General features: G+C 47.9%; 1 protein-coding gene across 1 annotated transcript; it reads right to left on the bottom strand.

The window, feature by feature from the left end:
* Positions 1-5748: 5748 nt before the first annotated feature.
* On the bottom strand, positions 5749-7089 carry LOC308411236 (P2Y purinoceptor 14-like; the record flags this gene model as incomplete). Its single annotated transcript, XM_080905093.1, has 3 exons — positions 6982-7089; positions 6623-6882; positions 5749-6415 (listed from the first exon to the last, which is right to left on the bottom strand). Exons 1-3 carry the CDS (start codon positions 7084-7086, stop codon positions 5749-5751), a joined length of 1032 nt encoding a protein of 343 aa, XP_080761219.1. The 5' UTR covers positions 7087-7089.
* Between the last annotated feature and the right edge of the window lie 4845 nt (positions 7090-11934).

Here is an 11934-nt window from a genome sequence, read left to right as displayed (position 1 = left end):
GATTGAACTACCAGAAGCCAACATTGCAGACATAGAGGACAGTTACAAGTACCTGGGGATCCCGCAGGTGAATGGGAACCATGAAGAGGTCGCTAGAAAAGCTGCAACCACCAAGTACCTGCAGAGGGTCAGGCAAGTCCTGAGGAGTCAGCTGAATGGTAACAACAAGATCCGGGCCATCAACACGTACGCCCTGCCTGTGATCAGGTACCCTGCTGGGGTAATAGGCTGGCCAAAAGAAGGAGATAGAAGCCACTGACATAAAGACAAGAAAGCTCCTTAACATGCATGGAGGGTTTCACCCCAAGTCCAGCACCCTGAGGCTGTACGCTAAGCGGAAGGAAGGGGGCTGGGGACTGGTGAGTGTCAGCACCACAGTCCAGGATGAGACAACAAACATCCAAGAATACATTGGGAAGATGGCCCCAACTGACCGAGTGCTCAGTGAATACCTCAGGCAGCAGAAACCCAAGAAAGAGGAGGGAGACGAGGAACCATCATGGAAGGACAGGCCCCTGCACGGTATGTACCACCGGCAGATAGAGGAGGTGGCTGATATCCAGAAATCCTACCAGTGGCTGGACAAAGCTGGACTGAAAGACAGCACAGAGGCACTAATCATGGCAGCACAAGAACAAGCTCTGAGCACAAGATCCATAGAGGCTGGGGTCTATCACACCAGGCAAGACCCCAGGTGCAGGCTGTGTAAAGATGCCCCAGAGACAATCCAGCACATAACAGCAGGGTGCAAGATGCTAGCAGGCAAGGCATACATGGAACGCCATAACCAAGTGGCCGGCATAGTGTACAGGAACATCTGTGCCGAGTATAACCTGGAAGTCCCGAGGTCAAAATGGGAGATGCCCCCAAGGGTGGTGGAGAATGACCGAGCTAAGATCCTGTGGGACTTCCAGATACAGTCGGACAAAATGGTGGTGGCTAACCAACCGGACATAGTGGTGGTAGACAAACAGAAGAAGACGGCCGTAGTGATCGATGTAGCGGTTCCGAATGACAGCAACATCAGGAAGAAGGAACACGAGAAGCTGGAGAAATACCAAGGGCTCAGAGAAGAGCTCGAGAGGATGTGGAGGGTGAAGGTAACGGTGGTCCCCGTGGTAATCGGAGCACTAGGTGCGGTGACTCCCAAGCTAGGCGAGTGGCTCCAGCAGATCCCGGGAATAACATCGGAGATCTCTGTCCAGAAGAGCGCAGTCCTGGGAACAGCTAAGATACTGCGCAGGACCCTCAAGCTCCCAGGCCTCTGGTAGAGGACCCGAGCTTGAAGGATAAACCGCCCGCAGGGGCGTGCTGGGTGTTGTTATATATATATATATATATATATATATATATATATATTAAAACCAAGTCAACACTGAAAGTACAAACATCACTAATGTCACATAGCTTTGCCGACATGTGGCCAACAGCAATGTTTTAATGTTCTTCATTATTAAACATTCGCACATAAATAAGTGACGTCATATTCAGTACTTACTTTTGACAGTTCACTCTTCAGCCGCTCCCTTCTGCCGTATTTTGCGGCAAAATTATCCACACCCTCCGCCGCGCTATGAATTGTGGGATATATGGGACCACGAAGTGTGCACCGGACCACGCTTGATATTTGGGGAAATTGATGGAGCATTTCGAGTATGCATTTGAAGTACACTTCGAATTGGGACAGCCGTCGTGGCGTGGCGGTGACGTAACCGCACTTAAAATGCGTACTTCAAACGTGCAGACCCTGAATTGGGACACAGCCACTGACAGCAGCAGCAGACCCATCCTTGGCCTCCAAACCCTTTGACATTTTGTGTGTGTTTTCTGAGGAATGTCTCTATTTGTATATAGTGTACAGTTAGATTCATGTGTAAGTAGTCACTGAAGCAGAAGGGAGGAGCTGCCTTGTTATTTTCTGTCTTGTTTTCTCCTGTTTATCCAGTTAGGGAGCTAGGTGTAGCATTTGCATTTTATCCCTTTGTTGTTTCAGCAACATTAAATTTAAAAACTGCACGTTTGAGTTAAAATATATATTTATAATTTTAATAAATGACAAATTAAAAAAGCATGAACATTTTTTTGTATCGAAAAAATATCGAACCGTGACACCAAAGTATCGAACCGAACCGTGAATTTTGTGTATCGTTGCACCCCTAATATATATATATATATAATCTATATATATATCATAATAATCTGACAATACTATAATATTGGCCATATTATATTTACATTACCACAGTGAGATGATTTTAGTCTCATGAACAACATTAACTAATTGTTCTTTACTAACTAATCTTGAAATGACTGTTCAGTACAAAAATGAAGCCCAACAGTCATGTTTTACAGTCCCGTGGTCTCAGCCTCAGATATTCAACTAATCAAAGTGATGTCATGACAAAAACGAATGACCAACAAAACATTTTTTCTCCTTCATTTCTGTCACACAATGCTGTATGTAACGTTTCTCGCGGTTAGTATCATGGTTGCTAGGCAACCTGAACAGCGCGACGAAGGCTAGACCGTCCCATTTCACAAGCCTCTCACTTCCGCACTTCTCGTACTTATAGTACGCACTGTACGTAGTGCGCGTACTTCAAGCATGCAGACCCTGAATTGGGACACAACCAGTGGCTGCCACAGGTCAACTGCTGCTGAGGGATTTTCAAAGCAGTCACAAGATCAGGGGACCAATCAGCAGCCGCCAGCTCTCCAATGAGGAAGGACCTGTGGACTCTTAAAGACACAGACAGAAACAAGAGACCCCTAGGACTCCAGTTTCGCCCAGGGCCGTAACAAACCTAAAAGGGTTGGCATAGTAAAAAAAACAAAACAATTTGCCATGTCTTACAGACATGCTTTGTTGTCTGGGTCAACTGTATAGCAAGAGACAGAGAGAGGCGTTGAAAGCTCCAACTGAACTTATTGTTTCAGAGGAAAACATGAACACGGTGTACAGTCGAGTCTTAATAGCTTACTTACAACTGGGCTCGTCAGGCACTCTTCTTGGCTGCAGTGGTTATTATTATATTTACATGCTTCCAGCTCCCGTTTCTGCTCGATGACAACTCGTACTTTTCTACTCTCCTTTTTCTCCCTCCCTCGCGCTCACAGACACATAACGGATATGGCAGTCCATTCTCCCTGCGGCACAGACTACACTGCCAATGAGTAGGGATGTGTACCGGTCTGACATAAACGGTAGTTGCCTTTTTTCCTGAGATGTGATACACTTTGGATTCTAGCCAATAATTTTACCTTTGCAAGGATAGTAAGCGGGCCAAGGTACGTACGTTCTTTTAGAGAAGAGCTACAGATTAAAAATGCCCAAGGCGAAGCGGTCAAAAGTCTGGCTGTACTTCACAGCAAAAGATGCAAACTCAGCAGCCTGCAACAAGTGCTTTAAGCTGATACTGTGATACTGTCAAAGGAGGTAACACCTTGAATCTGACGACAAACCTTGAGACATATAGCGTTTTGTTAAAAGCCGAGAAATGCACCGTATTTGATAGCTTGCTGCGAGACCTCACACTGTGCACATCTACTGCGGGTGTGGTGCCTGTTATCGGGCCCGGAGTTTGCAACATCCCCCAAAAACCCAAAGAGTAGAGTCCTGGCCCCTAGCCCTGCCAGTGTAGCAGAAATGATGACAGATGATGATGGCAGCAGCAGCAGCCGTTCTTCTCTGGGCGAGTAGCTTAATGTTGTTCGTGTGTAATTTACGTTGAGTAGGCTAACCACGTTATTACATTAATGCACGTAAGGTGAACTAGCAAACACCGTTGTAGTTACATGCGGCTGTCTTCTTGTTTGATGGCAGATACTCTCTTCACCCTGGCCAAAAAGGCTAAAATGACCAAAGAAAAAGTGGAAAACAGCTAAATATGAGAGGTTTTTGGATTTTTTCCCACTGTTTAAGCATTGCTTCCAGCCAAGAGTGATACCATATATGCCCTATAGCTGCAGAAAAGGCTAACATTGTTATCTTTTTACAAAAAAAACCAGCTAAACGTGAGAGGTTTTTGGACAAAGTTTGTGTTCTTCATTCTTTAAGCACCAGTTTAAGCACCGTTTAAGCACCGGCACCATTTCAAAAGTACTGTTTTAGCACCGGTATCAGATAAAACCTAAACGATACCATCCCTACCCACGAGGCTACATTCTTTAGGGCTATACCTGTAACACTCCGCTTTGCCTTCATATTAAATTATTCTTAAAAATATTTCCTCACGCCATTATGAGACTCGAGATTGAGACACAGGCATTAGAGCCTCTTAATGCGTGTTTTGTTTAGGTTTCCACCACCGTGGAATTACCTAAAATAGAGAGGGCATAGCCTAACATACGAAACAGGAACAGAATTCTGTGTAAGCAACTGTACTCTGAATACTACCTTTTTAAACAGTACCACTAATGGAAAACCGTTACTCATATTTTGGATTTTAAATATGTAACGGTGGTACATGTATTCCATTACTCTCCAACACTGTTTGTAGAAAACAACAGATTTTGTCTTGTTTTAAGCTTATTTGTTTTGCAAGGAACTGAACTCTGATTGAAACCGAACTGCTCCTCTCTCTCTTCAATCCACTGTACAACAACAGTCTCCTGCTTGTCTGTGAAGGTTCTCAGTCATCCAGCTCATCGTAGTCTAAGGACCTTGGAAAGAAAAGAGTCTGGACTTCTTTAAGTTGTTTGAAGACGTTTCACCTCTCATACAAGAAGCTTCTTCAGTTCTAAGGTCAAATGGTGGGGAGTCCCAGATTTGGGGATTATTCCCCCGAGAGGGACAATCGACCCCCTAATGATCCTCTACCTAATCACATTATTGATATATGTAATACACATATATACAGGAGAAGATGGATGAATGGATTAAAGATATTCTTAAATTCATTGCTAGTTACAGTTAAGCAAGATGTTCTAAGAGCAATTGGAGGAGAGTCACAGATTTTAAGCCCTATGCGAGTGTCCCCAAGAGGGTTAGGGACCCCTTAGGGATCTTCTACGTAATCACATGAGCCAAGGTGTGAAAACGGGTTTAGGTCCCAATCAGCCAGGGTTTCGGGTGAGCTCATTGTGAAACCTGGCCCCACCCCATCATGTGATTTCCTGAGGCCAGATGGCCCAGGATGTGAGTGGGCGTTAAGGCGTCTGGCAAGGGATCTCAAAACTGGATTATAGATGGCAGACAGCTGGTGTCTTTGCTCAAAGATGGTCGCTCACAGTGGACAAAAATGGCGTCTTTCACTCCTCTTTCTAACCATCTGTCCTCTCTGTCCAAAATGTGAACATTGGCATCCTTAAGATGCAGATGGACTGCTGAGTCTTGTCCTGTGGAGGTGGCTCTTCTATGTTGTGTCATGCGCTTGTGAAGTGGCTGTTTGGTCTCTCCGATGTAGAGGTCTGGGCATTCCTTGCTACACTGTACAGCATACACCACATTGTTAAGTCTGTGTTTAGGAGTTTTGTGTTCGGGATGAACCAGTTTCTGTCTGATTGTGTTGCTGGGTCTGAAGTACACTGGGATGTCTTTTGCTTTCCTTTCCAAAAACTCTTACAGATTCATTCATAACCAAGTTATTTGTTATGGACTTCTCATGGGCCAAGATCAGAAAATTCCTCTTTCTTTAACGTAACAAAAGTAAATAATCTTTACTAAAATCGCTGAGATTATATCAGTATATGAAACGTAGAGAACTGTTGAGGGCAGAGTTGAAAGCTGCTTGATGCCTGCTTCTGTGCTCACAGTGTTGTGTCTGTCTCCTGCAGACTGTTAATGTCCAGATGCTCCTTGCTGAGCTCACTCTCTTCAGTTGCTTGTCGGATATTGGTCACAATGGCCACCTTCCTCATCTTTGCCCGGAAAGACTTACAGAGGAAAAAGTAAACAACAGGGTCCAGGCAGACATTGAAAACTGCCACCATGGTGGTCACCTCCATTACATAGTTCAAGACTGAGCCTACAGAGTCATTGCTCCACAGAAGACTATAGGGAAGACGAGCCAGGTGATAGGGGACAAAACAAACACAGAAGATGCTGACCAGCACTAACATGTTCCTGCGAGACTTCACAAGCTTCTCGGAGCCAGAGGAGGCCAGCTGACTCTGCTGTGCATGCAACACCCTGCGGGAGGTGCTGTAGTAGAAGAAGACCATACATATGGAGACCAACAAGAAGATAATGGGAGACAAAGTGTGGATGATTGTGAAGAACAGCTTGATTGATTCACTAAAGAAGGGATCACAGCAGCTGGGGTTAGAGGTCACAGGGGTCTGGGTGATGAAAAACAGGATGGTGTATGTCACAGTCGGAACCAGGAGAAACACCCAGGTAATGATGGAAATGATGTGGGCAGTTTTTGCTGTCTGCAGGATGTGAGTTCCTGAAGGCTGGATGATCTTTAGATACCTGAAGAGAAAAGAAACGGGGGTTGAGTAGATGAATCAGTCACTATTCATTAATCAGTCACAGTGGTTTCAGATCAGTAGAAATTAATAAAGTCAAAAGTGATGTCAGTGATTTAGTCAGGCTATCAGAATTTGTAGTAAAAACATTGTCATGAAATGCAGTGTGAATTCAGTAAAAGGTTCCTCTAATCTTCATCATGACGTTTACCTGTTGGCAGCGATGTAGCCCATGAATATGATGCTGGCGTACATGTTGAGGAAGATGGCACAAGCTCCAAAACTACAGTAGAGCTGCCGAATGATGACAGAGCTGCTAGCATAGTGGGTGATGCGGAGTGGCAAAGAGAGGCAGAGCAGGAAGTCAGCAGCTGTCAGGTTTTTCAGGTAGATCTTCAAGCTGCTCGATGCCCGCTGCTGTGCTCCACAAAAGTGAAACTTCATGATGAAGCCATTGAGGATTAAACCCACCTAAAGAAACACAGAAAGGATGGAGAGGACAGGACTTCAGCACATACACTGAGAACCTTTAACACATTTTTAACAGTGATCTGATGATTTGAAACTTACCAGGAACACTAGACTGTAGACCAGCATAAAGAAAGGATAGGCTGAAGTGTTAACAGCATCGCAGGTCTGGTTGGAAGATGAAGTCACATTTATTGTGTCAGCCATGTTTCTGGAGCTGAAAAATAAATCCAATTTATTGAGTTCAAGAAGGAGCAGTCATAGAAACCCACTGCTCACTCTTAATAACCAATTATACTAACACTTTATCATTAGTATTGTTTTTTAATTCATTCTTCTTTTTTTCAGATCTAAATCACCATACTCGGTGTCTCAAGACCAGTGTTGGGCAAGGTACTTTGAAAAAGTAATTACTAGGAAAAGTAACCATTGTGTTACTTTAAACTTTTACTGACCCTCTGGGGTCCAGGGTTTAATTGGCCATTTTTGACTACTTTGCCTACTTGGCTTTCTTTTCAGCACGATCTCACATGTCTGAATGTACTTTTTTTCTTTTTCATTTTGACATACTGCATTAACACAATTGATCTGAACACAGACAAAAACCCTAAATTCAGAATCAAAGTCATAGTTTTTATATTTGAAAAATCATTTTCGTGGCTTAATGTCAGGAGTGTCATGTGTGGAGGTGAGGAAGAGATGACCCCCCCGCCCCTCCTTTCAAAGGCCGGTACCTGGCGGCCGAAGGTTCTTGCACATGGATATAGATGCTTACACATACACACACATAATGCCTTGTCTTAGAACCATTGTGGGGGTTTACGGTGGTAGGTGCTTGTGTTGTATTGTGTATTGTAACAGTTTGTCAATAAATAGCTGCCAGCGAGCTGCTCTTTAAAGGACTTTGGGCTAGAGGCAGGTTAGGAGCGTGAGCTCCAAGAGCTGGTTCTTAACCAAAGACTTCCCTTGCTAGCAAGTAAAGGATGTTCATCTTGTTTTTGTCGTTAACGAGAATAAGTTTCTAAACCAGCGGGGCTTGTGGAAACACAGATCCAACAGGCAGCCACACGGCCAGTGGCTGAGGCAACTAAGCAGATCGAGAGGCCCACCACACGGAAGCCAGTGGCGGCGACTTAGCAGGTCCAGAGGCATGCCACACAGAAGGAAGTGGCGGCGTCTGAGCAGGTCCAGAAGCCGGCCATGCCGAAGGCAGTGGCGGCGACTGAGCAGGTCCGGAGGCCGACCAGGCCGGCGACGAGCTGCAGATGACGAGCTGCAGAGGATGGCGTGGGAGCCGGCGGAGGAGCAGCTGCCGGCGACGGCGTTTGAGCCGACGGAGGAGCAGCTGCAGGCGACAGCATGGGAGCCAGTGGTGACGGAGGGGCAGCTGCATGGCGACAGGGGGCAGCTGCAGGTGACGGAGGGGCAGCTTCAGACGACGGTGTAGGAGCCGGCGGTGATGTAGCCAGCGGTGACGGAGCGGCAGCTGCGGGGCCAGCAGGTGCGGGAACCTCTGGCTGAAGGCAAGTGGGGTCAGCAGGTGCGGGAACCTCTGGCTGAAGGCAGGCTGAAGGCACCAGGGAAGGTGGGAGGGCATGAAAGGCTGGATCAGGAGATGGAAGCGGTGTTGGATTAGCAGGTGGACAGGCTAGCTGTTCCGAGCCTCCAGAGCATGAGGGCACTAGCTGGAGAGTCTCAACTGAGCCTCTAGGGGGGTCAGGTAGAATTCTGGCTGCCCTCACCCTGGGTGCTAGGAAAGCCACGGGAGGTGGCTGGGCAACAGTCACCCCCACCTGAAAAACAGGAATGGGTGTGGAGGTAGACTGGGTCACAGTTGCCCTCGTCCTGGGAGCTGGCACAGGAGTGAGTGCTAGCTGGTCCCTAGCCACCCGAGGAGGTGCTGCAGGGACAGGCTGAGCAATAGCTGCCCTCACCTGAGAAAGTGAAACAGATGGAAGGGAAGGCAGTCTCTGAGCTGCCCTGCTAGCAGAAAAAGGTTGACTGATGGGTGAAATGGTGATTGAGTGGGAGAAATTACCAGGTTTAGCAGCGATAATGTCTTGAGCAGTGGCCTGTGATAGGCGGGCGATGTGATTGGCGGGCGAGCGAGGAGCGGAGCAGCGAGAGAGAGAGCGGCCAAAGCTTGGCAAGTGACACCCACTCTCCGCGGCGAATGCTCCGAAGCAGGTGAGGCAGCAGGTGGAGGACCCTGGCATCTTCGAGGGCCGCCCAGAGCCAGACGAGTCATGTCGAAGATTTGCTCCCTCTCCAGAAATAGCCACTGTTTCCCCTGAAGCTTCTCTGCCCACATGGAGAGCGCTGCCTCCTGCCGCTCGAAAAAGTCAGAGTCCGCTGGGTCAAAAGTGTGTCTTCTTGGCACCGGTCGCGTCATTCTGTCAGGAGTGAAAAAGATTTATTGGATCGAGAGAATGAACAAAGCAGGAACGGCAGGAGGCAGCGCTCCTTCGGTGGCCGGAGGAGCTTAGGGGAAAACAGCGACTTTTCGCGGAGAGAGAACACGTCTTTGCAGGGACTCATCTGGCTCTGGGCGAACCTGCTGCCTCCCCTGCATCGGAGCATTTGCCGGGTGGGTGTCACTGGTCAAGTTTCGACCGCTCACTCCCTCGCTCGGCTCCTCGCTCGCCCGCCGGCCGCTTCACTCACTGGCCTCTCTGCATCGCCACGGCACAGCGGCTACGCCTCCCACCTCCGCTCAACGGAGGCTCCCGCACCAGACGCTCAGTTGTTTGCACCGTCCGCTTCCTCTTCCCGGAGAAAGCGGTGCATATGCCACCATAAAATGGACCGTTTTGAGTGACTCCCCGTGTTGAGTTCCAGTGACTGTTTTCCACCCTCCTCATTTCATTCTTCACTTAAAACAAATAATAGACTAATCTCCGATCCATGGGGAGTTTCCCTCCTGGAGGATGATGTGAACTGGGAAGAATTTTTCTGCTCTGCTCCCTCTGAGCTGGGATTTATTAAGGACAATATCCGCACTTCAACACCCCCGAAGACTGTTCAATTAAAGACTGTAAATGGTGATGGCAGAAGGGACAGAACAGTCTCTGATAAATCTATTATGGTCCCTGTGTACTCAAGCCCTTGGTCTGCTCACTCTAGGACTGTTTTATCTGAGACTGCTCCATCGTCCACCTGTCAGCCTGTTTAGTTTTCATCAGCCCAGGCTACTCTTAAAAATCCTCCTGCACCTACCTTTCAGTATCACTCACCCAGTCATTATTTCCACTCCTATCAGTCAGACTACACCCACACCTGTACCAGCTGCCCAGGACGAGGGCAGCTGCGACCCAGTCCACTCCTGCAGCTGTTCGTGTTCATTGGGTGGGAAGGTGACTGGCGTCCAGCCACCTTCCATGCCTGCCCCAGCACCCAGGCTGAGGGCAGCCAGAACCCAACCAGACCTGTATAGAGGCTTCGAAGAACTAGCCCGTCCACCTGCTAGTTTATCACTCCATCCACCTCCTGATCCAGCCTTTCATGCCCTCACACTATCTCTAGTTAGGCTAGCTGAGCTCTTCCCCGCTCAAGCACCTGATGCGCTAGCCCAAGCTGCAGCTTTATCCCCTCACTAATTCAGTCTATAGCTCAGCCATTAGCCTCACCAACCTCAGCCATTAGCCTCCCCTACCTCTGTTAATCTACCGGCCTTTCCTGTCCAGTTGGTTCAGTCTCCCCCTGTCCCCCAATCGCCCGTCTTCCAGCCAGTCCAGTCTGTCGTCCAGTCTTTTGTAGTCCAGTCAGTTCAGCCTGTAGTCCAGTCTCCTACCCAGTCTTTGGCCCAGTCACTCATGTATCATCCTGTTCTGCTCCCTGACTTGCCGCCACAGCATTCGGAGCCAGCTGTGAGCTTTCTCGCTCCTCAGCCAGAGGTTTCCGCACCTGCACCTGCACCTCCCAAGCCGTCACCTGCAGCTGCTCCTCCATCACCGCCGGACCTGCTCAGTGGCAGCCGCCGTCTTCCTCGCGGCTGCCGCTGCCATGCTCGCGGCCACCCACCATATCTACTCCAGCATCACCGCCGGTCACGTGGTCGCCCACCAGAACTGTCTTTCTTGTCTCAGCCACTGGTCACGTGGCCGCCCACCTGAACTGTCTTTGTTTTGGAGTCTGTCCCCCCGTCCTGGGTCCCATCCGCCCACCCTTTTTTGGTTGGTCGAGTGCCGGCCTTTGACGGGGGGAGTGGGGGGTACTGTCAGCAGGGTGAGTACAGGGCTGAACATAATCTGACTAATGACATATGCAGTGGAACTAGAACATAATGCACAGAGACAGAAAGGTGGCACAGATAAACACGAGCACGTAGAAAATAACCTGAACACGAACAATTACACTATCTAAACACACTAAGGCTACGTTCACACTGCAGGCGAAAGCGCATCAAATCCGATTTTTCTGACCCTATGCGACCCATATCCGATCATGGTGTGACGGTGTGAACGGCACAAATCCGATATTTTCAAATCCGATCTGGGTCACTTTCGTATGTGGTACTGAATCCGATACATATCTGATGTCTCAGAAAGCGACTGCTGTTTGAACGGTCATGTCGCATTAAATCCGTCTTTTACGTCACTGACACAAGACAGACGGCAATTATCAGCGCCGGAGAAGACATCGTGAACGCTTCCTGGCCATCCAGTGAAACTGTTGGGAAGACAACGTTGGAGAAACGTGAACATTTTATTTGCACTGTATATTCTGCAGATTCTGACAGAAATCTGCAGCTATCCTTTGAAGCACCGCTCCTCTAAAACAGCAATAAGGATCATTATTAGGTTATTTACATTATTATGTATTTACATTATTATGTAAATAACAAAATAACACAAGTCCGAAGTCTTTATATTAAGACCATCAGTCAAACAATGCTGTTTGCTCTGGGTGTAAACAGAGCGCGTTGTGTGTGACGTCTTCTTTTGCGCATGCGGGCCACTTTGAGCGTTCACACTAGAGCGCGTGTGCTGTCACATTTTATTTGTAGTGTGAACGAGCAGACAAAAAAATCGGATTTGATCAAAAAATCGGAATTGA

The sequence above is a fragment of the Rhamphochromis sp. 'chilingali' genome, assembly GCF_963969265.1.
Source record: "Rhamphochromis sp. 'chilingali' genome assembly, chromosome: 1".
NCBI classification, from domain to species: domain Eukaryota; kingdom Metazoa; phylum Chordata; class Actinopteri; order Cichliformes; family Cichlidae; genus Rhamphochromis; species Rhamphochromis sp. 'chilingali'.
Note: the sequence above shows the minus strand (reverse complement) of the source record. Positions and strands in the feature narration are given on the sequence as shown.